We start from the raw sequence: 27,524 nt of genomic DNA on the forward strand, positions 1-27,524 counted from the left end.
GAGAGGCACTAAGCAATTCAGTGAGGCCCTGTCTCTAAATAAAATACCAAAAGGGCTGGGGATGTTGCTCAATGGTTAAGTGCCCCTGGGTTCAATACCTGGTACCAAAAAATTAAAAAAAAGAAAGAAAGAAATTCTTATATATGTTATAAGAATGAACCTTGAAGACATTATACTAAATGAACTAGGCCAGTCATAAAAAGACATACTGTAATTCCATTTATGTGAGGTACCTAGAGAAGCTGAATTCATACAGGCTGAAAACAGAGGATGGGGGAGGAGGGCAAGGGAAATTATTGGTTTAATTAATTCATTATTATTGGGCTGGGGTTGTGGCTCAGCAGTAGAGTGCTCACCTAGCACGTGAAAGGCCCTGGGTTCTATCCTTATCATCACATAAAAATAAATAAATAAAAGTATTGTGTCCTAAGCTACAACTAAAAAATAAATATTTAAGAACAACAAAAAAATTATTATTTTTTTGCAGTACTGGGGATTGAACCCAGGGTCTAGTACATGCTAGGCAAGTACCATTTTTTTAAATTTTTTTTTAAGTACCATTTTTTTTAAATTTTATTTTTGGAGGTGCAGGGGATTAAACCCAGGACCTTAGACAGCTGGGCAAGTGTTCTACCATTGATTTACACCCCAGCCCCATTTTTACCTTGTTTTGAGACAGGGTCTCACTAAATTGCCTAGAATTGTTGTTGTTGTTGTTGTTGTTGTTGTTGTTACCAGGATTGAAACAGGGGCACCCCCCCCTTTTTTTTTTAAATTTAGAGGCAGGGTCTCTGAGTTGCTTAGGGCCTGGCTAAATTGCTTAGGCTGGCTTTGAACTTGCAATCCTCCTGCCTCAGCCTCCCCAGCAGCTGGGATTATAGGTTTGGGCCACTGCCCTGGGCTGATCTTGAATTTGCAATTCTCCAGCCTCAACCTCCAGAGTAGCTGGGATTACAGGAGTATGCCACCATGCCATGCAGACTTATTGTTAAATGGGTATGACATTAATGGATATTTCTGTTTTATAAGATGAAAAAGTTCTGGAAATGGACGTAATGGTTATACAACAATGTGAATGTTGCAGTTCAGAGGCTAATGTCCCCGAACTGCATACTTTAAAATGGTTAAGATGGTAAATTTTGTTATGTATATTTTTATCATAATTTTAAAAAGTTCCCAATATTACATATACTGAGAAAAGTGTATTATGTATATATGCCCACTTTAAAAAAATAATTACAAAGCAAATATATGTGTAATCACCACCTAGGTCAAGAAATAATATATTATCCGAGAATATCAGTGTCCCTCATCAAACCTCTTTCTTCCTGAATAAACACTACCATGACTCTTAACATTGACTTTTAACAATCAAGACTGTTATGTGATAATGCAGCTTAAGTTAGATCAAGGGTACAAAACGAAACAAAAGTATTTCTTTAATTTAAAATATTTAAATTAATTTAAATATTCTCTATAAATGCAAAAACAAAACCAAAAAGAACCTTAAAAACTTTAACGCACTCTTTCTCTCCTTTACTCTTGAAACTCTTCTAAGACCTATTTTGGTTCCACAGTTGACCTCACCTGCAGAGTTTAATTAAAAAAAAAATCTTTAGTGTAGATTTTCATTCTTCTCTTTCTCCCTTGCCTCCAACTACAAAGAAACAATGATTTAAACCCTTTGTGCCCTTTTAGAAAATTACACAGATACCCCATTGTGGAACCCTATAATCCCTTCGTGGAAAGGAAGAGATTAGCATATGAATACAAAGCAAAATGAATCCAGAATACAAAATGATCTACTGAATTGTGAAGCTCTTGTATTCTTAAAAATGTATTTATTTCCTTTTTTTGTATTGCCCCTTTAGTGGTCTCAGGGTTAAGGGAACTGAGCTTCCCCTCTGGTTACCCGGAAAAGGATTAAAAAAAAAAAAACCAACAGATTCTAGGAGGTGCAAAACCAACAGATGGCTCCCAGCGCCAGTGGAATCTGCTACACTCGACAGGAGCTTGCTTGCCGGCGAGAGTGTAGAAAGTGCTGTTCGCAGACTGCGTGGTGAAGGAGAGAAAGCGACAGAAGAGAGAGCCATAGTGCTGACGTTGAAGGCCCGGCCCTGTGAGGTTGCACAGGGTAAGTGGCGTTGGCCAGGAGGCAGTGGCTAAGGGGAAGGAAAGAGGATTTGGGCTAGGGGCGGGGCCTGCGGCACAGCGTGGCTCCTGATTGCTGGAGCGCAGCTGCCAATCTCGCAGAATCGCTCTGTTAACCAGTGCGCTGGCGAGACGCGCTCAGATATACTGAGCGAGCTCTGAGAAGCAGCCTCAGATCCTGACGGTGCAGCAGCCCGCAGCCTCAGCCAGGGAGTCCCAGCCGCTTTCAATGGAGGAGAAGCCCGGCCAGCCACAGCCTCAGCACCATCACAGTCACCACCATCCGCACCATCATTCTCAGCAGCAGCAGCAGCAGCAGCCGCACCACCACCACCATTATTATTTCTACAACCACAGCCACAACCATCACCACCACCACCATCACCAGCAGCCTCACCAATACCTGCAGCATGGAGCCGAGGGCAGCCCCAAGGCCCAGCCAAAGCCGCTGAAACATGAGCAGAAACACACCCTCCAGCAGCACCAGGAAACGCCGAAGAAGAAAACAGGTCTGGGAGGGAGGACGGGTGGGGGAAGGGGGTTGGGAGTGGGGGACGGGGGGTTGGGGGTGGGGCTAGATCTGAAAAGCGCGGACGGGGTCGGGGTTGTGTGTGTGTTTCCTCGGGGTCTGGGGATGCCCCGTTTCATTCTCCCGAAGCTCGGGCAGGGCGGAGGGGCTTGCAGCACCTTCTCATTCTCTTAGGCATGGGAGAGGCCCAACCAGGCCAGCGTGACCTTCCCGGCCCCCGCCCCGGCTGAAGGGAGACCCGCAGGGTCGGCCTTGATGATCCAGCCTTATTCCTTTCCCGTTCACCTTTCTGTGGCCCTGAGTTACCTTAATTTGGGAGTCTTGAAGTGGGGTGAACCTACCCCCCTAAAAATCCCCTGGAGGTGTAACTCAGGAAGGCCTAGCGAATCCCGACCCGGGTAGTGTCGCGAGGCCCTGTTGCTGGCGGCGAGGAGTGGGTAGGTGGACTGAGTTAAGGAAGCGTCCTCACCCGCCACCCCAAGCCCACCTGTGGCCTTGGGGTTCCCCCCGTCGTGGGGGGTGACTGGGACCCATGGTCTCTGGGGTCACTTCCACTCCTAAATGCCCTTTTTGGGTGCCGGACCCCGCAGTCCGGCCCCGCGGCTCCTCCCGAGGCCGGCGCCCCGGGCCCGCTCCCCCCAGAGCCGGCGCGGCTGGAATGTTCTCTCCTCCTCGCGGGGCCGCTTCCTGTCCGCCATGTTGGAAGCCGATTCCTGTCACCGACTCCGGCACACTGAGGAGCGGAGGGGAAAGGGTGTAGAGGGGCACGCGGCGTGGCGGAGCCAGCGACCCGGGAACCCCACGGGCCATCGCCTATCCCCCAGCACTTCGGGGGCGCCGTCGCCCCCGGTCCCTAGGCCGCCCCTCCCCCCGGCGCCGGCCGGGTTGTGTAACCCGGTGGCGGCCGCGCGGCCCCGGGCGGGTCCCTGGGGTGAGGGGCGGGGGCGGTTGGGGTGGGGGAGGGAAGCGGCCACGAGGGGAGCGGCCTGTGCCGAGCCCCGCGCGCCGGCGGCCGCGTTTCCCGCTCCCGGGTTCGGCGGGAGGCGCGGGCGGTCGGGGCGGGGAGCCGGACTAGGAGCGTAGTGAGGGGAAGGAGGCCCCGGGCGGCGGCCGCGGAGATCCTTCGGGCAGGAGGGCCGGGGGATTCATTTTGGGTTGAGGCGGTGCCTCTGGCCGGGTGGGGTACCCAGCGGGAACCAAGCTCCCCGGTCACGAGTTTCTCTGCCACAGGAACCTCATCTCCTGCCAGGTTCGCTCACGACTCCGCCTCTGAGGCTTTCACTTGGGCCTTTTCTTTCGAGCGGCTCATTTTCTACCAAAAGGGGGGTTATAACCCCCAAACCGTATTCCATCCGTCTCCCCACCCAATATTTAACCTTCTGGGCTGGGGCAGTGTCTTTAAGGGGAGGAATTAAACAAATGTTTGATTGGATACGGAAGACGGGCAGTTTTTTTGACCCCTTTCTTGTCCTTAAGGGTGAACTGAAGTGGCTCCTCCATGAGGTTGGATCCACTACCATTTTGCCTCAGATAAGTCTTTTTCCATGATAACATGAAAGATGTTTTTCGCATTTTAGAACCGATATTGATTCCCAATTGATTTTTGAGGGAAAAAGTCATTTGGTGAGATGAAATAAGCTTCAAAGTTTATAATCAAGCACAATTTTTTTAATATGGGTTCTTCGTAAATTGAGATATGAAGGCTAGAGAGCGCATGTTAAATCCAGCATGTCAGATTTAATACCAGCAATTATTGAGAGCTGGAGAAAAACAGCTTTTCTGTTGCAGATGTGCTGTAACTTGAAGATTGAAATTGGCATATCAGATTTTCCATTTTTTAGGGGGTGGTGAACCTAAGGTGTTCAGTAGAGGACACACAGATCTATAAGAGTTTAAGAATTTGGAGCAGTTTAAATTGTTAGGAACTATATAATACTGGATCTTTTTAACATTAGATTTTTCAAAAGATGAAAAAGTATTACCTCATTACCTCATTGCTTGGAATATGTAAGGCAGTATTACTGTTTGGGTTTTAAATTGTGTTTTACCAGTCAGGTTATTAACGCAGAGCTCCTCTCTATCAGTAGAAGCAGCCCCTGATCTGTTCAAGGTTGCATTCTTCAATGTCTTATCCTGGAATAAAGAATAAGAAGGGAAACAGCTTAGCAATTTTGAGAGAATGTGAACAATTTGGGGTGAGCATTAATGTGCTGCCTAGTCGCACAGTACTGTTGATTCAGAGTGTGCAATGCTAATAACTAAGAAAACATTGGGTTATTTTTCAAACGTTATCTGTAATATCTTGAGGTGGGATTTTATGACCCATTACCCGCAAACCTATAAAAAGGAATCGTTTTTCTTTATCCAGAAGAGGGCGCAAGACAAGACCAAACGTGTTGAGTAATTTCAGTTTCTAATCCAAACACTAGATGTATCAGAATTTAGTTTTGCTGAGTCTATTTGAAGTAGGGGTCACATGGCATCCCTAAACCAGGAGTCTTTTAATTTCTTTCAGTAATTTAATGTTTACATTTTTCTTAAAGACCTAAGCTTTAAAAATAATATGCCTCTCTGGCATACTTTTATACAATACCCACAAAGTTGCCATGGGAAAATTTTTTATGTAGTTAAAAGAGTTTTTTGTCTTTCTTTTGGTTCTTAAAACTTCTGGGTGGGGGCTGGGAATGTAGCTCTTTAGTACAGCTCTTGACTGGTACATATGGGGCCCTGGGTTGTATCCCAAGCACAGAAAAAGTAAAGAAGTTTGGGGTTCAGTACAGTGACTAAGCTATTTTTTATTGGCGATTTCTGGTATTTTTCTGATATTTAAGTCCATAGATAGTAAACTTAGTTCACTAGAATCTTTGCTTTCATTCAGTGCAGTTTGGACATTGGATTTTATTTAATTTTAATTTTTTATTTTTGTATTTAAGACTGCTTATCATAAATTGGAACTTGAAAAGTTATCACTAATGGGCCATTTGTTTAACCTGTTTGCATAGTTAGTGATGTGGGTCATTCTTGTCTTTGGTCCAGAGCTGTACAGGAGTATAGTTCTATCTGTTAAAAACATCCTTTTAGAACTTTGTGATTTCCTAAAGAAAACCTTTTAGAAAATATCCTAAAATACAATGATCTCTTCCTTTTTGTTATATAGTTTAGAAGTTTTCCACCAAAATTTTTTGGTTGGCTGTAGGATAGCCGAATAATGGAAATGTAATACTGCAGAAGTTAAGAACTTTTATGAAATGTATTCTCATGGTACAAATTTTATACCACTATTTTTAAAATGATGATACCTTGAATTATTTTCTGGTAGTTTATATAATAGAAGACAATGTTTATTCATTTTCAGTATTTCCATCTTTTTCTCTGAAGTTTTAGTGGACTTTTTGTGAATCTTTCCCAACTGTTCTATTCTATATCATGTTTTAAACATAATGGTTCTCAGGCTCAAAAAGATTTTCATTTCCCCTTATTATTATTTATCTTAAAGCTGAGGGCCTCAAAGAGTTTTTGATGTGGTTTATATTGATCGGTATTTACCATGTAGGAAATTAAAACAAATTTTGAAGGAAAAAAATATTATACAAACTCACATGCTTTTCAGCTTTCATAGGTAGGCCAGGGGTTTTAACACCATGAATGAAAGTAATTAAAAACAAATAATTTATATTCATATTGGATCTCCACCCTGAAAAACTTCCATAAATGGATGTGTGTGTATTCTACTGCATGTCTGTTTCTAATGGCTTACTTGACCCCAGGATATGTTTTGTAAACTTTTCAAAGAAAGGTAGATAACTAATATCACTATTAGTATACTGGTAAGGGAGTAGAAAAAGTTGTTAACCCAATTGAATCACCTATAATCATAGAGTTAACTTTTGGGTGGTTGAAGGCTTTCGTTATATCTATTATATCTAATATCTAATTAACATAACACTTGAAAATTAGATTTCTTTGGTTGTAGTTTTGTTAGTAAATATTTCATTTCTTGAGTAGGCAGTGTTGCATAGTGGTAGGAAACTGTGGATTCCAGACTGGAGTTCAGATTTCCAGTTCTGCCACTTTGTGACTGGGGTAAGTTACTTCATCTCTGTGAGAATTTGTTTGTCCAAATGAAAAATAAAGAAAACATGGGTTAGAAGAGTTAGAAACATTGGTATACAGGTGTGTTTTGTTTTTTTTTAATGTATCGTATGATCTTATGTCAAAATGAATTTGACTGTTAGTTTGTAAGTGTTACAGCTTCTCTGATAGATGCAATGGATACTACTTGGTGACCACTGACCACTCAGGATTTCATAGAAATGAAATGTTGTTTCCTATTCCCCCACCCCTTTGTTTTGCTGTGTTCAGGGGCTCAAGTATGGTACTCCTAGCCCTAATTTCCTTTTAATGTTATTAAATCAATAAAACTTGTTTTTTGCCCATAGGATAGATCTACTCTTAATTGTAAGGAAAATTTACAGTGGTTTGTGAGGATGATGGGCAAGTTAATTCTTAGATTGAGGGGTGTTGTGGCATACTTAAGAGGGAGTCATGTTCTCTCAGATACTGTGGATTTTGGTTTGAAGCATGGCTTAGTTCTGCCTCTGCTTAACAGTAGATTGCATTTTTTAATTTGTAAAGTGGAGCTTACAAGTGTCTTTGGGGAGATATGAAGTAATAACAAACTTACAACTAAGCATAGTATCTAGTGCACAGTAAATAGTTCTTATGTGTTAGATGCCACTGTAATTTAAATGTTGTGATTTTTTTTAAGTCTTTTTTTTTTTTCTTTCCCTTAGGCTATGGTGAAATAAATGGTAATGCTGGAGAAAGAGAAATATCTTTAAAGAGCCTGGGTTCTGATGAAGCTACCAACCCTATTTCCAGGGTCCTCAATGGCAACCAGCAAGTTGTAGACACTAGCCTGAAGCAGACTGTAAAGGCCAGCACCTTTGGGAAAGCAGGAATTAAAACCAAGAGTTTCATTCAGAAAAACAGTATGGACAAAAAGAATGGGAAGTCTTACGAAAATAAATCTGGAGAAAACCAGTCTGTAGATAAGACTGATACTGTAGCAATTCCAAATGGTGTCGTAACAAATAATTCAGGCTACATTACTAATGGTTATATGGGCAAAGGAGCAGATAATGATGGTAGTGGATCTGAGAGTGGATATACCACTCCTAAAAAAAGGAAAGCGAGGCGCAATAGTGCCAAGGGTTGTGAAAACCTTAATTTAGTGCAGGACAAAATAATGCAACAAGAGACTAGTGTCCCAACTTTAAAACAGGGACTTGAAACTTTCAAGCCTGACTATAGTGAACAAAAGGGAAATCGAGTAGATGGTTCAAAGCCCATTTGGAAATATGAGACTGGGCCTGGAGGAGCAACTCGAGGAAAACCTGCCATGGGTGATATACTTCGTAAAAGTTCAGATATTAAACCTGGTGTGAGCAGCAAAAAGTTTGATGATCGGCCCAAAGGAAAGCATGCCTCAGCTGTTGCCTCCAAAGAGGACTCATGGACCCTATTTAAACCACCCCCAGTTTTTCCAGTGGACAATAGCAGTGCTAAAATAGTTCCTAAAATAAGTTATGCAAGCAAAGTTAAGGAAAACCTCAACAAAACTATACAGAATTCTTCTGTTTCACCATCTTCATCTTCATCTTCTTCGTCATCTGCTGGGGAAACTCAGACCCAGTCTTCAAGTCGGTTATCCCAGGTCCCTATGTCAGCACTGAAATCTGTTACTTCTGCCAACTTTTCCAATGGGCCTGTTTTAGCTGGGACTGATGGAAGTGTGTATCCTTCAGGGGGCCAGCCACTGCTAACTACTGCTGCTAATACTCTAACACCCGTCTCTTCTGGAACTGATTCAGTACTCCAAGACATGAGTTTAACTTCAGCAGCTGTTGAACAAATTAAGTCTAGCCTTTTTATCTATCCTTCAAATATGCAAACTGTGCTGTTGAGCACAGCACAAGTGGATCTGCCCTCTCAGACAGATCAGCAAAACCTGGGGGATATCTTCCAGAATCAGTGGGGTTTATCATTTATAAATGAGCCCAGTGCTGGCCCTGAGACTGTTATTGGGAAGTCATCAGATCATAAAGTGATGGAGGTGACATTTCAAGGAGAATATCCTGCCACTTTGGTTTCACAGGGTGCTGAAATAATCCCCTCAGGAACGGAGCATCCTGTGTTTCCTAAGGCTTATGAGCTGGAAAAACGGACTAGTCCTCAAGTTCTGGGTAGCATTCTAAAACCTGGGACTGTTAGTGAGAGTGGAGCCTTATCCTTGGAACCCAGTCATATAGGTGACCTGCAGAAAGCAGACACCAGTAGTCAAGGTGCTTTAGTGTTTCTCTCAAAGGACTACGAGATAGAAAATCAAAATCCTCTGGCCTCTCCTACGAACACTTTGTTAGGCTCCGCCAAAGAACAGAGATACCAGAGAGGCCTAGAAAGGAATGATAGCTGGGGTTCTTTTGACCTGAGGGCTGCTATTGTATATCACACTAAAGGTAATTCATTTGTTTCCTATACAGAGATTCTTATTGGGCAATTTAGCATATTGTTTGTGGTAAATTTTGAATATTCTGTGATTCTTTAAGACACTGGAGAGCTTAGTTGAGAATGACAGTGGAGAAGCAACTAGCAAAGACAAGAATGTCTTAATTCAGGATCTTTGGAAATAGTATGGTTAAAGTTTAGAAAAAATGTTCAGTTTTTCAACTTAAGATATTTTTATATAAATAGGTATAATTGACCCTATCTAGTTCAGAGACTACAGAGGTGTATGTATATTGGTGGTGAGGGGGGCAGATTACCTCAAGGAATGGATTACCTTATGTTTTCATAAGGGTCTTAAAAATTATTTCCTTTGCACAGATATCTCCTTTTTTTTTCTTTTTACTAGCTATATATTACAGTAGAGTATATTTTGCAGATACTCCCTTCTTTGCTTTTGTATCATATGCTGCTTTATTAGTGAAGCATTTAGTAGTTCTAATTTGCTTAAAATGAATAAGAACAGTGTTTTTTCAAGGAGTCCAAAGAAGATGGAATGTCAGACTATTTTTTTCTTATAACAAGGAATAATGGGTGCTGAATGGTAACTGAAAGAATTTAGACAAGTTTCTATGTCAAGCATATTTGTTTATGAGCATTGTAGAGACCAGGTGCTTGGGAATCTGTACTTTTCATAGCTCCAAAGCCTGTTAAAAGGGAACCAGTTGTGGATGCAGTGGTTTGCATCTGCAGTGCCAGCTACTTGAGAAGCTGAGACAAGAGGATTGCTTGAGCCCAGGAGTTGGAGGCCAGTCTAGGCAACATATTAAGACCCTGTCCCTAATATTTTAATAAAACCCAGATATTTTTCAAATTCCATGCTAATACTTTCTTATAATATGACTTTAATTTTGTTGTTGTTTCCAGGATTAAACCCAGGGGCGCTTAACCACAGGGCAACATCCCCCCTCTCCTTTTTTTTTTTTTTTTTTTTCTTTGAGAGGGTCTAAGTTGCTGAGGCTGGCTTTGAACCTGTGATCCTCCTGCCTCAGCCTCCTGAGGATTACAGGTGTGGGCACCCAACACTGATTTTGATCTTAAAAATTGGCTGAATGGGCTGGCGTTGTGGCTCAGTGGTAGAACACTTGCGTGTATGAGGCACTGGGTTCAATTCTCAGCACCCCATATAAATAAAGTCTTGACAACTAAAAAAAAAAAATTGGTTGAATGATATAACTACTTTAAAGTAATGAGATAATGGTGATATATACAACAATGGATTTTAGTCTTACCCCTTCTGCCTCATTTCTCCCCCTACCCTAATAAAGTCGCACCCCATTTGCGTATGCATACCTAATATGAACTGCACATTCCCATCTTTAACATGGGCTTATTCAAACTTGGAACTCCCAAGAAAAGGGGGTAGCCTATCAGATTGTAGGGTCGAGGTAATTGCCAGTTCTTTCAGGGAGCCTGAAAGAAATCATTGCCTCAGAGATGAATAACAAAGTTGTTTATGTGACCTTTTAATCGAATTACCTAGTCTGCATATCTTTCCTTATTTTCAGATTGGAGGACAATAAAATGAATGGAAGTCCTCTTCATATTTTTTTCCTTTAAGAAATGGGAATAAGGATTGATTTATGGAAGTCTTAGGGTAGGAATCCTAACAGATAGTTTACCTGTCTTCACTTGCTCTTCTCTTTGGAAGTAAATATGAGTTACCAGAAGCTGGATGTTTTTAGGAAAGTAGGGTACCTCCAAAAAGTATGTTGACATGTTCCTTTAAGTCGTAGGTTAGTTGGTGGTCTTATGGGTGATTTTTTTTTTTTTTTTTTAAGAGATGGGGGTCTTAATATTTGTCCAGGCTAGACCTTGCATTTTTTTTTTAATGTAAAATTGCAGGCCTTTCTAAATTGAAGTATTGACTTGCTTATTTCTGTATGCATTTTCTTTTTTAAAAAATATATTTTTAATTGTACTTGGACACGATATATTTTATGTGATGCTGAGGATTGAACCCAGTGTCTCACATGTGCGAGGCAGACACTCTACCGCTGAGCTATAGCCCCACCCCATGCATTTTCTTTATACATGGACTAATTATAATATGATATCAATGGTTTAGATAAACTAAATGCCTCATAAGGGTAGTTTTGTTTTGTTGATGTTATTGAGAATATTTGTTCTAGTGCAGTACATCAACTTGAGTTTTGGACATTTTTTTTAATGAAAACTTAAAAAGTTTTTGAAGAGGTAATAATCAGTTGGGCTTATTGGCATATTAAGAGTACCTGTATTATTCTGTAGTGTAGTCCTAACTTTAGAAATAAGCCATTCATTAAGATAGGAAGGTGTGTCACTTAATTTTGTGGTATTGGGCCTCACACTTGTCAGGCAAGCATTCTGGTACGCAGTTAGGTCACCAGCCCCCGCGCCCCCCCCCTTTTTTTTTTTAAATTTTGGGACAGAGTCTTGTTGAGTTGTCATAATTTTAGGATCCCTCTTCCCCAGTCTCCCTGGTAGCTGGGGTTATAGGAATGTGACAGTGTGTCTTGGCAGGGCTGGTACATTTTTTCGGTTTAGCATTAGTTTCTAGCAGCCTTACAAGTACTGTGGATTTTTAAAAATGTAATTCAGAACAATTAACAGCTATGAAGGGAAGATAAAATAAAGCATAAAAATTGATTTATGGGAATTACAGTTTGGGGGATTTTTCTTAGCATTTGATATATATTATGCTGTAAAATTTGCTGGCCTTGCCTAGTTGGGACTAAAGGTGTACATCCTGCACCTGGCCTTGAAGCATTGTTATTGGGGAGGGGGAGCACTGGGATTGTACCCAGGGATCCCGCTTGATCACTGAGCCACATCCCCAGCCCTTTTTATTTTATGATAGGGCCTCACCAGATTGCTAAGGCTGGCTTTGAACTTGTTCTTCTCTTGGCCTCAGCCTCCTGAACTACTGGGATTATAGGTGTGTACTACAATGCCAGGCAACAATCGCATTAGACACTAAACAACTATTATTTTCTCCTCAGAAACCTTGGCAACCACCATTTCTTTATCCATTCATTTGTGTTGGGACACCTAGGTTGTTTGCATATTTTAGCAATTATAAATAATACTGCTACAAAGACAAATGTAGAAATATTTATTAGACCCTGCTTTCAGTTCTTTGATGGTATGTACCCAGAAATGGGATTACTAGATCATATGATAGAATTCTGAGTTTCTGAGGAATCACCATACTGTTTTGCATTGTAGTGGTGCACAAGGGTTCCAATTACTCCACATCCTTGCCAACACAGATTTTGTTTACTTGATGGCAACCGTCCCATTGGTTGTGAGAGGTGGTATTTTGTAGTTTGGTTTTTTTAAACCAGGGGTACTTAACCCACTGAGCCACATCCCCAGCCTTTTTTTTTTTTAAGAGACAGGGTCTCCCTAGTTGCTTAAGGCCTTCATAAATTGCTGAGGCTGGCTTTGAACTCAAGTCCTCCTGCTTCATCCTCCCAAGCCACTGGAATTACAGGAGTGCACTGTGCTGGTATTTTGTAGTATTGATTTGCATTTCCCAGTGATTAGTGATGTTTAGCATCTTTTTATGTACTTATTAGCTATTTGTATATCTTTGGGAAAATGTCTAAGCGCTTTGCAGTTTTAGACCTGGTGTGCTTTTTTTTTTTTTAGATTTAGGGGTTCTCTGGTTATTCTGTTTTCAGATATGTGATGGGCAAATATTTTCTCCCAGTCTGTGGACTTTTTTTTTTTTAATGTACAGTGTTTACAAATTTTCTTTGTTTTTTGTATCAGGAATTGAACCTGGGGGCACTTAACCATTCAGCCACATCCCTAGCCCTTTTTAATATTCAGGTCTCACTAAGTTGCTAAGGCTGGCTTTGAACTCGCCATCCTGCCTCAGCCTCTAGATCTCCTGGGATTATAGACATGTACCACTATATCTGGCTAGTAGTAGCTCTTAATGCATATACCCAAGATGTGTAACTGTTACCTCCTTTGAAGTAGCTTACTCAGAATTCTTAGTTTAATGAAACTCTGATTTGTCTTCAAAGGCTTCTAACTCTAGATCCTAACTTTTTTTTTTTTTTTTTTTTTAAATGGCCTGGCCATTTAAAGCCTCAATAAGAGATTGATAAGAGTGTGTATTTGGTTGACTTTTTGGTCTTGACTTTTTTGGTGCTGGGATCAAACCTAGGGCATTGTTATTTTTCTTACCTGGCTAATACTTAATTGAAGAATATAGAGCACTTGAAATGCTGACATTTTAATGAAGCTAATAAGATATGGGGGCTGGAGATATAGCTCAGTTGGTACAGAATGTTTGCTTTAGATGTACAAGGCCGCCCTGGGTTTAATCCCCAGCACTGCCTTAAAAAAAAAAGATATGGTAAATTTGACTTAAGACACAGAGAGCCTAGAGAGATGATCAAGATTTATATTTGAGGAAGCTGGGGTTGTAGCTCAGGGGTAGAGTGCTTACTTAGCACATGTGAGGCCCTGGGTTCAATCCTTAGCACCACATAAAAATAAATAATAAAGGCATTGTGTCCATCTATAACTAAATCTTAAAAAAAATTTTTAAAAAAATGTACTTGATCATTTGGTTGAGAACATGAAAGCTATTCTTGACTGTAAAATTAGTTAATGATCAAAAATAAAAAATTTTTTAATGTGAAATACAGTAAAAATATAAGGTTAAGGTGATTGTCCTAAAAATAGGGTGTATGAAACCTAAATCAACTACTTTGGAGGAATAGTAACTCTACTTAAGTTCTGATGCTCTTTTTCTTTAATCTTTGGGAGGTGTCTTCTCTATAGATGGAGAAGCTACTGGTATAAAATATTCCTTAAGTAACTATAGACTGTTGCATAAAATTTTAAAAAATTTCTCTACTATCTCCACAGATGGTAGGTTGTTGGTATAGATAGTTTGGTTCACTAGATTTGAGGTAGGATCTAGAGTAAAAAAATGAGCTCTCTAGGTGGTTCTGATTGCTGGTTGCAATTGGGAATGATAGGTATAAGGGTTTTACTCAGTGTAAGTAATCTTTTCTCAGATACTTTGTAGTTTTTTTGTTCTTTGTTTTTTAACTAAGGAGTTGAACAATATTTTCTGTATTTTTTCCTTTCCTTTTTGAAGTACCTATGTAGGCACAGTACTTTGCTTACTTATGGAAAAATTATTTCAACAGGGTGAATCTTTTCCTTTACAGAATTTGATCAGGTAGAGGATAAAACAATACACAGTGTATAATGCAATATTTTAAATGTCATAGTGAAGGAAGAGAATTTCTAATGGAGTGAAAGTAGGAAAAGAACAGAGTCTTGTTTTTAAGGAGCATTTAAAATGAGTTTTGATGGATGGGGAAGATATTTAATTTAAGAAAACAGAATAGTGGACTGGGGGTGGCAGTTATAGAGTCTCAGTTTAAATTCCTAGTACAGAGGGAGGGAAGGAAGGAAAGAAAGATAGATGGATGAGGAGAGCATAGTTGGCAGAAAATTCCCAACTGGACAATGTTGTTTCCCCCAAGTTTCCTTTTCATTTTGCCCCTCTTCTTTGTGTGTGTGTGTCGGGGGTAGCAGGCAGGGCCCTCCCCATGCTAGGCAAGTGCTCTGCCACTGAGCTACAGCCCTAACTCTGCTTCCCCATTTTTCTGGTGACCATGTAAAGTGGAAGATCATTTAGATTCGTGGATATTCCAGGTAGAGAAATAACAAAGGTCTTCTCCTTTGAACTTATAACAAACATTTACTCAAAAAGTTTTTAGATTGGGAAAGGGCACAAGAGAACTGAAGTATTTCTACAGGATTTGGGAAATGGAATATGAAGAGATAAATTGTAGATAATTGTTGTATAAAACTGACAAAGGAATTATATGCAATTGCAGGGTTCTCTTACATATAGCAGATTATATTTTGGAGATTTGTAATAATTTGAAGAAACTCAAACCACACAGCAGAGAAATTTTTAAAAAGTGTCATGAATGTCATAATCTGTTTTTTCATTTACTAATATAAAATTTAAACAAATCTGTTATAAAATGTTAATGTTTGGGGGCTTGGGTTGTGGCTCAGCAGTAGAGAGCTTGCCTGGTAGTAATGAGGCTCTGGGTTTAATCCCTGGCACCACATAAAAACAAATGAAATAAAGGTGTTGTCCATCTAAAACTAAATATTGGGGAAAAAATTAATGTTTGGAGCTGAGGCTCAGCACTTGCTCAGCATGTGTGAGGTGCTGGGTTTGATCCTTAGCACCATAAAAAATAAATAAGTAAAATATTGTGTTCAGCTACAACTGAAAAAATACTTTTAAAAAAGTTAATGTTATCAACATGGATACATGCACCGACATGGCACCATTTGCAAAGGAAATGTAAAGATACAATATTTAATCGTAAATATGAAAATCATGTGCATACTATAGTACTGTAATTTTAGTTTTAGCTCTAGTTGAATTTCCTAGATTGGGAAAGGGTCCCTGTTTTTCTCTCATAGGACATAATAATCCCTAAGATGGTTTAAGAACCTTAGTGACTTGCCAGTTTTGTATCTATATTGCTTGGTTGATTTCTTATTATGTCTGCTTTATGAATACAGTAATAATGAGTTTATTTTGGTATTGATCCAAAAGGTCACTTGTAAGAATTTTAAAGAAGCTGAAATTTAAGCCCCAGTTTTCACTAGTTTAAGTAAGGAGGAAATAAAAAAGTCACCCATGCTATTAAAGTAGAATTGTCAAGTACTGTTGTCAAGTACTGATCTTTCTGCCTCATCTTTCCAAGTTTCATTCCAAGCAGGTTGAATTTGATATTTCACCCTTACAGTATGAACCAGATTAGAATAAGTATTGTAGAAAAGAGAAAAGTAACAAAACCAAATTGTTAAGTTTCTGTTATGGATTTAGAGGTGGTCCAGACTATCCTGCTTATTCTGATTGGTTGGTACTTCAAATTGGGGATGAAAGATTTATTGTTTACTGAAAAGGTGGTGACTTCTAACTGCCATAAATCAAAATTATCTGAAAATATGTACCTCTTTCTAGTTACAGTCAAATTGAAAAAGTAATGAATAGGTAAGATTTCTGAAAGGACCCCCTCCCCCACACACACACCCAAGTCCTGGGGATCAAACCTGTGGCATTGCATTTACCAAGCAAGTGCTCACTGAGCCACATCCCCACCCCCTGAAAGATTTCTTTGTAAATGAATAGGCAGGTGTACAGTTGACTAGTTGAGAAAGGAAATCAGAATAGGAAAACATAGTATTGGGATAGTTTGTATCATCAAAAGATAGGTGAATCTAGGTTAGGAAAAAGAATTGAAATTGAAGATCTTACCATGATTGCTGAATCTTAAGGAATTTGGTATAAAATGGTTTCTAAGTGATTGAAAAGTGTGATTAACTGTAGATTGGCTTAGGGCTCACAATTATGGGAGTTGGCCTTATGTTTTATTTATTTATTTAGTTAGTTAGTTAGCTAGGTGCCAGGGATTGAACTTGGGCACATACCAGCCCTGTTTTGTATTTATTTAGAGACAGGGTCTTACGGAGTTGCTTAGCCTCTCGCTTTTGCTGAGGCTGTCTTTGAACTCCTGATCTTCCTGCCTCACCTTCTTGAGCCTCTAGGATTACAGGCATGCAACATTGCATCTGGCTTGACTTTTTATTTTGAGAGTTCTATTATGTATTGATCAACATCAATTTAGATGTTAATTTTTAACATTTTGTTAACCAGAGAATAGGATCATTGTTCAATTTTAAAGACAAAATAAGTTTCAAGTTGACTTTGATTCATAACTTCATCCTTTTTCTTTGAGAAATTTTAGAATTGAATACTAAATCGGTTTTGATCATATGAAATTGCTGTTTTGGGAGGTCAAAAGTTGAATGTCAGTGGTATCAAGGGGATCTTACTTAGTTACTACTTTATGTTGTATTATTTCCTGGTTTATTTGAATGTTTCATTCAAATCAGTATTTATAGTACCAAGCACTGTGGGAAGAATTTGCAATACTCCTGCCTCAACCTTCTGAGTCTCTAGGATTACAGGTGTGTGACACCATGTCTGGTTAGATTTAAGTAAAAGTTGCTCTTTTCTAAATTGTTTTATGTGGTGTTGAGGATTGAACCCAGTGCCTCAACACAAGCTGGGCAAGCGCTCTACCACTGAGCTACAACCCCAGCCCTCAGATTTGTGTTTTGGTTTTGGGGTGCTGGGGATTAGAACCCAGGGCCTTGTGCATGCAAGGCAAACACAACCTTCAGAAATCATTATACTTGAGCCAGGGCCGTGGCATTGGGCTAAATAAAAGGGAATAGATGGCTAGAAAGTTGCAAGTGTCTTAATACTGGTTAAGAATCATCATAGTTGAATACTCCTTCCCTAAATTATCTACTTTGAATTTCTTTGCTCTCTATCATTCTGTTCCTTAAATTTTGACATTACTTGAGTTCCTTTTTCATACTACACAAAGTTATGATAATCTCATCCAATTCTCTTGTATGTTAAACTTTAAGACTTCTTAAACTGCTGTTACTTTGTTGTATCACCTTAATGAATTCAATTTTATATACACAGAATTAAGGTGTATATACATTTGAATTAGTTTGCCAAGTATAAATAGGGACTGGGCGTGTGGCTCAACAGTTATACCCCAGGGTTCAATCCCCAGTATCCTCACCCCCACTTTTTTCCCCACCTTTCCTCTCAGTGAGTTAACATTAGTCCAATTTGTCATTAGATTATGTAGATCCAGTCTCTTAATGTTTCCATTTTTCTTTTCTGTCTCTGACAACAAACTGTCATAACTTATTTTGCAGTAGCATTTATTGGACTTGATGTTATCTCATTCTTTTCAGTTGCCTGGAAGAATCATTTCTAATATTTAGTATAATAATTCCTTCAGTGACTTCCCTTCACCTGTATAATTAATAATAAACTTCCCTTCTTTCTTTCTTTCTTTTTTTTTTTTTTTTTAATTACTGGAATTGTAGATTGAACTAGGCAGTGCTTTACCACTGAGGCACATCCCCAGCTGTTTTTGTTAATTTTTAAATATTTTTTTTTAGCCATTTATGGACCTTTGTTTAATATATTTATTTAGTTATTTGATTTGACTCTGGGCATTTCTCATGACATGCATGATTGAATATAATATGATCCATCTTTAATAAAGAACTGTCAAGTTAAAAAATTAGCTCTGGGGGTTGGGGCTCAGCAGTAGAGCGCTTGCCTCTAGCACATGGGAGGTCCTATCAGGATTTGTATTGTTAAAAGTACCTTCTCCAGCCTTAGTTGGTTTATTTTATCCAGTTACATTCACATTCATAATTAGTTGAGACTTATGTAAGCTATAAGGAGCCAAAAATATATCAAATCTATTGTTACTTCTTGTTAGCCTTAGTTAGGGTTAAGTATGGCATCAGACTATTTATTTACATTTTCTTTCTGGTTGCAACCTTGAGTTTCATGGAAACTTAAATTTTAAGGTCTGGAGGATGTAGCTAAGTGATAGAACACTTGCCTAGCATGCCTTGAATTTTATCCCCATTGAGGAAATAAAGTTGCTAGTAGTCACAGAAGGAATATTAATGCAGGAAAGGAATTTGCATTCACTTTTAGTTTAGCTTATTTTTTGGCTGTACTATGCTGGCTCCTGGCTTGCTTATTTGTTTTTAATATTTATTTTTTAGTTGGACACAATATCTTTATTTATTTTTATAAAGGAGGATCGAACCCAGGGCCTTGCACATTCTAGGCGAGTACTCTACCACTGAGCCACAACCCCCACGGCCAACCCCGATGGCTAGCTTTTAAGCTATGAATTATATCTTCTTTTTCCCTCATCAGACATAATCAAATTGACTACTCCAGATCCTACATTTGAGGATAATGCAATTTTCTTAGCAGAAATCTGTAGCTTTTGAGGAAAAGCTTCAGTTGAGATCCACCATGCTGGTTAGATATGGTTTTGATCTTGGCTCATTGCAGGGAGAGAGTATACTATTTCCTTTCCCCATCCATATGCAGATGACAGTTACAATTTTAGGTCCATACATTTAATTTCATTTAAACCTGGAGAGGGGTTAGATTGTGACTTAGCTGTAACTGGTGTCCAGATACATCCCTTCTCATGAGCTCCAGTTTATTTTTCTTTATATTGATTGCTAATAAATTAGATTACACTTAACACAGAATCCAAATATGGTAAAATAATCTTCAGCTTTTCCAAATAACTGTTGTATGACCATAAGAGAAATATTTATTCTTAATTTTTATTATAGTTTGTTCCTTTTACTAAGTAGTTTTTTAATTTACTTTATGTCCTAGGTACAGTGTTTCCTTTCAAGGTCGATTCTTTGATTCTTATAGAATAATAGTCATCTACTGTCTTACTCATCAGGGCTTCAGGTATCTCTTGTGAAGCTTTCTTGTATGCCTGGTAGAATTTGTCCTGCATTTTCTCTGTTGCTATCATTTGGGTGTGTTCATATTTTCTTAATGAAAATGCCAAATAAGCTCCTTGTCGATGTTTTGAATGAAATTGGAGCAAATGAGGATCTTGTCATTAGTCATTGGGTATGGATTGGCATATTGACCTTATGGGTTAAAATGACAAGTAGGTATAGTTTAGAGGTAGAACCAAATGCCTGGATGCTTATATTAAGCATCAGATTTAATCAACTTTGATAAATGCTGTGTCCAAAAGACTTCTTCAGAAGTGATTAGTTGCCATGAAGTATTTGGTTGTGTGGGTGGGTGGGTTTGTTTTTTTCTTTTTTTAAGTAATGATGAGTTGTTGAAATATCATTTTATTTATAACATTGTTGTGCATGACTTTGCTGTTAGTGGAGATAGAATTGTTCTGCGAATTTCAGATAACAGTAATCAACTTTCTGTATTAAACATGGCAGTTAAGAATTATAGGTTCATCTCTTAGAAGGGGGCAGTGCTGCAAGCCTTTAACTCCAGCACCTAGGGAAGTTAAGGTAGGAGGATTGCAAGTTCAAGGCCAGCCTCTGCAATTTAGGGGAGATCCTGTCTTTAAATAAAAAGGGGCTGTGGCTCAGCAGTAGCACACTTGCTTGGCATGTGTGAGGCACTCTGGGTTCGATTATCAGCACTACATATAAATAAATAAAGGTTTTATCAACAACTAAAAAAAAATGTTTAAAAAAGGATTGGGGATGTAGCCCAGTGATAGAGCACCTCTGGTTTCAAATCCCTAGTTCAAAAAAATAAAAAAGAAAGAATTACAGAAAGACATCAGTGCTTTGTAGAATTGTTATTTTCAGCCCTAGCCCAGCTGTAATCAGTCTAGGTTATATATATGTAATTTTTTTTTTAAGGGAAAAAGCATTTGTTCCTTGAAAGTTGTCATAAAATAATCCTTTTTCTTTTTTTCCCTGCAGAAATGGAATCTATTTGGAATTTGCAGAAGCAAGGTAAGAATGTTTAGATTACCTGAAATGTTAGTATTAATGAGCAGTTGTTACATATTCTTTTTGGCTGGGAATAACAGATGAAGTGACCTACCAAATACATTTTGTATTTTGTGCTATTTAATTATTGCAGTCACAAGGCACTAACTGCCATATAAGGATCAGGTACTATAAATATGCCATATAAGGATCAGGTAATACTATAAGTATGAAAATACTCCAGCTGCTGGACAAAGCAGTGAATTATTTTTTTACTCTGATAGAAAGGAAGATCAGTGGGGTAAGGATATAGTGTTTTTAGCATGCAAGGGATCCAGGATTCAGTCTCTGGAACTCTCGTGGGCGGGCGCACACAATTATTTTCACCCTCCCATAACCAAGGTGTGACTAGCAGGAGGGAAGAAAAAAATCAACATGTGGATTATTTGGAATCTTCAAAAAGTTAAAATTGGTTATACTAATTATTGTTTGCCTTTTCCCTAAATATATTAAAATGTCACGGGTATAGAAACTAGAGTGTGGCAGGATTAGAATGTAGGTTCCCCTAATATCCTAACACTACTCCAGCTTTTTTTTTTTTTAACTACAGCTTTGACCTCACCTTGTTTCTTAGGGTCAAGTCTTTTTCTTAAATATTTAGATTTTGGGGGGTGGGGGTACTTTCCTAATAAAACACACAACTTAAAAAACAGATTAGAAAATATACCCTTCAAAAGTAGACCTACCTTGTACTGTAAAGTGACTACTATTAAAAATGAGCATTATTTTCATAATTGATTGCCAGAAGGTGGGCCTTGGAGTCCCAGAAAGGATATTACATAATTTCTGGACTAGATTGATTTTTTTTTTTTTTTTAATAGGTGGACACAATTCCTTTATTTTGTTTATTTTTATATGGTGCTGAGGATCAAACCCAGTATCACATGTTCTAGGCAAGTGCTCTACCACTGAGCTACAATTCCAGCCTTAGATTGATTCTTAAGCTGATATGAGCTTAAGTTCTATGTTACTATTTTCAGGCCATTATTATTTTCCACTAGGTGACAAGTTTTATTGGTTTGTCTATTTTGCATTGAAGTATGTGTACTTTAAAAAATTCTTAGTTATAGGTAGAAGTAGTATGTAATAAAAATATTGTCCCTTCAGAAAATGGGAGCATTTAGCTAAATAATAGAAATTTAATACTTTAGAATACCCCTGCAGGCTTTGCCCAGGCATATTCTGACAGTTTTATATTTTGAACCCAGAAGATCCCTAGGCTTTTAATTTTTTTTCCTTTTCTTTTCATATGTGTGCATGCACTGGTGCTAGAGATTGAACAGAGGACCTTGCACACACACTACCACTGAGCTACAGCATCTGCTTTTGCTGAGAATGAAGGCTGGTGGTCCTGAGGAAAATAAGAAGGAATCAATGAGTCATGATTAGAACTAACATCAAAAACTTTACAGTGAAGTTTTGGTTGCTAAGTTTTTAATTAAACTGGTCCTTGTTGGACAGTCTGTACCAGTTAAAATAAATTTAACTTCAGTTGCTGAAAGGGACAAGAGGAAAGTGGTTTTTTTTTTTTTTTTTAAATCAATATATCATTTTTTTTTTTTTAATTTTTAATATTTTTATTTTTTAGTTCTCGGAGGACACAACATCTTTGTTGGTATGTGGTGCTGAGGATCGAACCCGGGCCTCACGCATGCCAGGCGAGCGTGCTACCGCTTGAGCCACATCCCCAGCCCTCAATTATTGTATTAGTATCCACTGGTTTATTAAGACACTGTTTTTTTTTTTTGTTTTTTTTTTTTTTTTGTTTTTTTTTGGAAAGTGGTTTTTGTTGTTGTTTTGTATGAAGATTTGATGGTTTTAAGTTTTTGTTTTTGTTTTTTTTGCAAGGAAGGGACTCCACTTTTTTCAGATTTCCTTTTTTTGGTACTGGGGATTGAACTCTGGGTCACTCAAGGATTGAATCACATCCCCAACCCATTTTGTATTTTATTTAGAGACACTGAGTTGCTCGCTGATGCTGAGGATGGTTTTGAACTTGTAATCCTCCTGTTACAGGTGTGCGCTACCATGCCTGGCTAAGTTTATGTTTTGTGTTATTGTTGTTATACGTAGACAGAATACCTTTATTTTATTTATTTTTATGTGGTTCTGAGGATTGAACCCAGTGCCTTACACTTATTAGGCAAGTTCTCTACAACTGAGTTGCAACCCCAATCCCTCAAATTTACTACTTTTGTAATCCACAGAAACATATAAAGAAAACTTTTATTAAATGAGCTTAGCCATTGCTAGTCTGTGGGAATTGAGGTTATCATAAGTTAGAGGACCCTGTTGCAGGAATCAGTTGGAGTGCCGGAATACTTACTTTTTTTGAGTTAAGAAACTGGATTGGATGTGTATTTATAAAGAGTAGCCTTTAAATTGTGTTTTTAATAAGAGGGGGCAACCTAAACTATGATTATTTAGGCTTTATTTTGGGATTCCATTTCTTATCTTTACATTTTTTTTTTAACCTTCCCTCTAGATCCCAAAAGGATAATCACTTACAATGAAGCCATGGATAGTCCAGATCAATGAAGGACCAGACTGCCTGTTTGTAACCTTTCTGCAGCATTAGAGCCACCGTTCATGGGGGACACAAGGCTTTTATGCTCCTAGATCTTCAACGCAGCAGAGGAACCATAAGTAGAATCACAGGATAATATATACAAATATATATATATACATTTATATATATATATATATATATATATATAGTTATTTAAAAAAAGGCAACTGAAAGTAATTAGACTTCTTAAGGAATCAAATTTATTTCAAGAGACTACACATGGTTATTTAATCTCCGGTACTGAATAGTTTGTTGTTGTTTTTTTTTCCTCTCTCTCTTTTTTTTTTCCTTTTCATTTGTAAGTTTTTGTTTAAGTGTGAATGCAAGTGATTAATGAATACAGACTTACAAGCGTGGTTCTAAAGTTCCTGCTGTCATCAACTTGGGCAACAAATGACCCACTGGAAAGGCAAATCCACTTAAAAGATCTCTGTATCTTGTTCTGTGACTAAAGTGATACACTAATCACGGGGAACCCAGAATGATTTCAACATTTTCCCCTACTCCTCCCTTGATCTTTTGGTTTTACTTTAAGCCCTGTGAGAATGCTGGATAAATGCCTTGAAGTTTGCAGGGGTGTTTTTTTTTTTTTTTTTTTTTTTTTTTTTTAAGCAAATATCATTTGCATGTCTTGCCAGGAGTTTAAGCAGCCTCTGTGGGGTATTGGGGAAATCTTTTTGTTCTTTCCTTTTGTTTTTTGTGGGGTGGGGATAGGGGAGGGCATTGAAGTTCTACAATTCTGGAGTAGTTGGTGGGTACATAGTTAACTTGTTTTGGTTATATGTTGAACTTTTAACAACTGAAGAATCCATGAGTGTCATTTAAAGAAAAGTTGCAGAACAAGCAATTGGCTTAGATATGGGGGGAATCCTTTGCCCATATTTTAATGTAATTGTATAACTGGGAGCAAAAATATATTCTGCTTTTCAACTGTAGGTGCTCCAGACTTGCTCTCTGTCACTAACACTAAATGTGCAGTTTTCCTTGTTTTTCATCAAACATCTAAGAGAAACTTGTACTTTTCTGTAAATTCTCTTGATTTCTCTGCAAAATCTAAAAGGGGAAGAAAAAAAGGCAATGAAAACTAAACTTTTCATGTTTTTAGCCAGTGAGGAGGTAATAAACCCTGCTTATAGAAGGTGTGCTTTCATGCAAATTATACTTCTGAGCTTATTAGCTTCTAATTATATCTTAGCAAATATATTTTATTACTAGAGCAAAATGGGTTTTTAAGGAAAATAATGTGAAATTCTGAAATTTTCTTTTGGGCAGAAAAGAGCATTAGCCCTGTCTTATCATCACATTGCCATCCTGTTGCACTGCAGCTTGTGTATAGCATGCTGAAATAAATTTTTTTTGTGTGTGTGTGCAGAAACTAAGGGTCCAATTTAAGATTGGGTGATGTTAGTGATATAATAACAAGTTCTCTGGCCTGACACAGCATAACATCACACACACATATACACACAGAGAGAAATTAGTATATCCATGTATGTCAAATACAGGTTAAAATAGCAGGGCATTTATATAGAGTTGTAGTCTTCTAATAAAATAAGCTGGATCCCCTAGGAATATCTGGGGAGAAAGGAACTGCTTTTTTTGCTCTACCCCTTTGCTTAAGAAATGTCCGGTTTTGAGCGACTGTAGTGTGGATGGTTTTCTTGTTTTGTTGATTATTTGAGGCTTTTAATAAGTAGTTCATGAAAGAAGCTGTTGGACTCAATGTAGAGTAGAGAAAATATCTTTTTAGTCTGGATTTCTGCCCTGCTTAGATTTTTTAAAAAGTTATAAGCATGGATTGCCAATTCCACTTGATGTAAACAAAACTTTTTATACATAATATATATATATACATATATATATATAATAACTTATTGTATCAGTCCAGGTTCAGAAACTTGTGGTAGGCCAGTTCCAGATAGTTTCATTTCACCTGTAAACTGTATCACTTTTACTGATATTGTAATTTTCAAATGTATAATATGTTTACAGATGTGCCCTGCATTTAGTCTGCCTTGTTCCTATTTTGATTTTTGTTGAATCTCCTGCCTGCTTGCCAAAAGCTAGGATGCTTCAGGCCCATGTACAATTGAAAGCAGAGGCATCCTTGAGCTTTAAAGCATTGAACAAACTGGAAAATGCAACATACCACATACTGAAGTGAAAAAAAGTCTTGTGTTTTGTGTTTTTTTTTTTAATAAAAATTTTCAAAAAGTTTTAAAAAAAAGATAAAAGGTTGATTAAAGGAAAAAAAAAAAGGCTCCAGTTTGTTTTACAGGTTTTAAAGTTCTGCTGTGTGTTCAATTGCCTTGTGTAACCACTTGTCTTAGGGCCAGATCTCCACCCTCACCCCACACCTCTTATTTTTAAATGTCCATTTTGCTTGCCTGGAATTTTAAAGTTTTTTTTTTTTGTTTCACAACTCACAAACTTTCTTGGTTTGTGACATACAGAGTTGAATGAACATATATTTAAGAAAAAAAACACCCCAACCCCCATCTGAATTGGGCTTTACCTTTACCTTGGAAGCAACAATTAAATACTTTTTAAAAAGTCTTTGCTTTCTTAATTCCCTCCTATATCCCTCAGGCCTCTGGGTTCAGAGAAGCTGAAGAGAATGTAACCCTTCTGTTTGTCCAAAGGTTTTTTGAGTCTCAATTCTAAATCAAACAATGCAACATTTCACTTTTATTTCTGAACTGAAATTTATATGATTAGAGGTATATATTATAGTGGTTAGGAATTTCTTAATTTTCTGGGAACCCTAGTGCCCCATCATATTAACCGTCAGTATTTTTGGGCATTGGGTTAATGGACTTAATTGCCTAGGTACAAGCAGGACTTTGGGACAAATTCTCCTTTGTGCTGTTTGGTTACACTTAACTCTACTTGTTGCAATCTTTCTCCTTAGGTCCTCACACAATTCCTTACAGAGCACTTATTAAAAAAATCTGAAGAGTTGATCTGTTTTCTGATTATTTTTGTGTAAGCTTCTAAACAAACTTCAGCTGTGATTAATTTAGCATATTTAAATAACAATGTTTCTGTTCATTATAAAATTTTCCTTCGACTCAGAGTATTAGTACTGTAGCATAAACCAAATACAGTCTAGAGGGGATTTTTAACATCCCTCCATTAAAAAGACTGAAAAAGCTGTGTGTATCTATGGGTGTGTGTGGTTGTGTGTATGCATGCATGTTTGTGTGTTGGGTGCTTGTATGTGAGGGAAGGATAAAAGATTAGTGAATGTGTATAAGACATTAGTATTCAGAATGAAACTTGTATTTATTTTGTGCCATTTGTTTTCATTACACAGAATAAAGTCAGGTGGTTTAAATCCTTAAAGGGGTAGTATTTGAAAAATGGCACTAAGAATGAAGTTATGACCTATTTTTTTAATAGCTATGAAGATACTAATTATGGGTGAAGATTTCTTTTTTTAAATTTGTCTTGATTGTAGGCTTTTGTGTCACATGCCACTCTTGTGTAGATGTCCCCACAAAAGACAGGGTGTATTCATCTTTCTCTTTATTCACCCCCACTTTGCTGGACTGAAGTTAATTGCATAGCCTTTCCTCTAACCTCCTTAGTAATGAACCATTAACATAAAATATATTTACACCATCTGTAGTAGCTCATCTTCCTCCCCTGCTTTTTAGGAGGAGATAGCCAATAACTAGGGATTTGTTAATGGCAACTTGTTTTATTTATTTTTTTCCTTGAAATAAATGGCTAGTTTGTCTCCATTTTAGAATTTTGCTGTCCTTTATCATTTGCATACTTAGTCACCACTCAGAATCTGCAGAATCTGCTGCATTTGTTTTTTCAAGTAACAGTTCTTAGGCAAAATGACAAACCTCAGCTATCAAGAGTTGTCCACAATACAAAATGTGTTTCTTCATAAAATATGACATAGCAGCAGTAGTTTCATATTTGGCTGTTAAGTTTGTTGCTAACTCATATTAGAGGCATCTAATGGGTTTTTTTCTGTAATTGCCAATAAGTTTTTTTTTTTTTAAAGCCACTTAGTGTGAAATTGTCATGGAACAAATGGCCACAGGCAAGGAAATTATAATAGGGCTTTGCTTAATTTTAAATTCCACCAAATAAAGAGAGGAGTCATTTTTTTGTAAGGCTTTCTTAGGAGAAATAAATTAATTAAAAGTGCAATTTCCAAGGGATATGGGTATAGGAGTGCCTCTGGGCCATGTCCTCAAATAACACATGATCCCTCATGTGCTAACTGCAGAATTGATATTGTAG

The 27,524-nt window shown here is 38.0% G+C and overlaps 1 protein-coding gene across 1 annotated transcript; it reads left to right on the top strand.

The window, feature by feature from the left end:
* The first annotated feature begins 1,890 nt into the window (after window positions 1–1,890).
* NUFIP2 (nuclear FMR1 interacting protein 2) lies at window positions 1,891–27,274 on the top strand. Its single transcript, XM_081270278.1, has 4 exons — window positions 1,891–2,660; window positions 7,474–9,198; window positions 20,624–20,656; window positions 23,178–27,274. Exons 1-4 carry the CDS (start codon window positions 2,381–2,383, stop codon window positions 23,228–23,230), a joined length of 2,091 nt encoding a protein of 696 aa, XP_081126404.1. The 5' UTR covers window positions 1,891–2,380; the 3' UTR covers window positions 23,231–27,274.
* The last annotated feature ends 250 nt before the right edge of the window (window positions 27,275–27,524 follow it).

The sequence above is a fragment of the Spermophilus citellus genome (assembly GCF_964194105.1).
Source record: "Spermophilus citellus genome assembly, chromosome: 17".
Taxonomy (NCBI): domain Eukaryota; kingdom Metazoa; phylum Chordata; class Mammalia; order Rodentia; family Sciuridae; genus Spermophilus; species Spermophilus citellus.

Coding starts and splice junctions, on each gene's coding strand:
- NUFIP2 (XM_081270278.1), top strand. CDS start 2,381: ATGGAGGAGAAGCCCGGCCAGCCACAGCCTCAGCACCATCACAGTCAC. Junction 9,199..20,623: donor TATTGTATATCACACTAAAG/GTAATTCATTTG, acceptor TTTTCCCTGCAG/AAATGGAATCTATTTGGAAT. Junction 20,657..23,177: donor TTGGAATTTGCAGAAGCAAG/GTAAGAATGTTT, acceptor CCTTCCCTCTAG/ATCCCAAAAGGATAATCACT.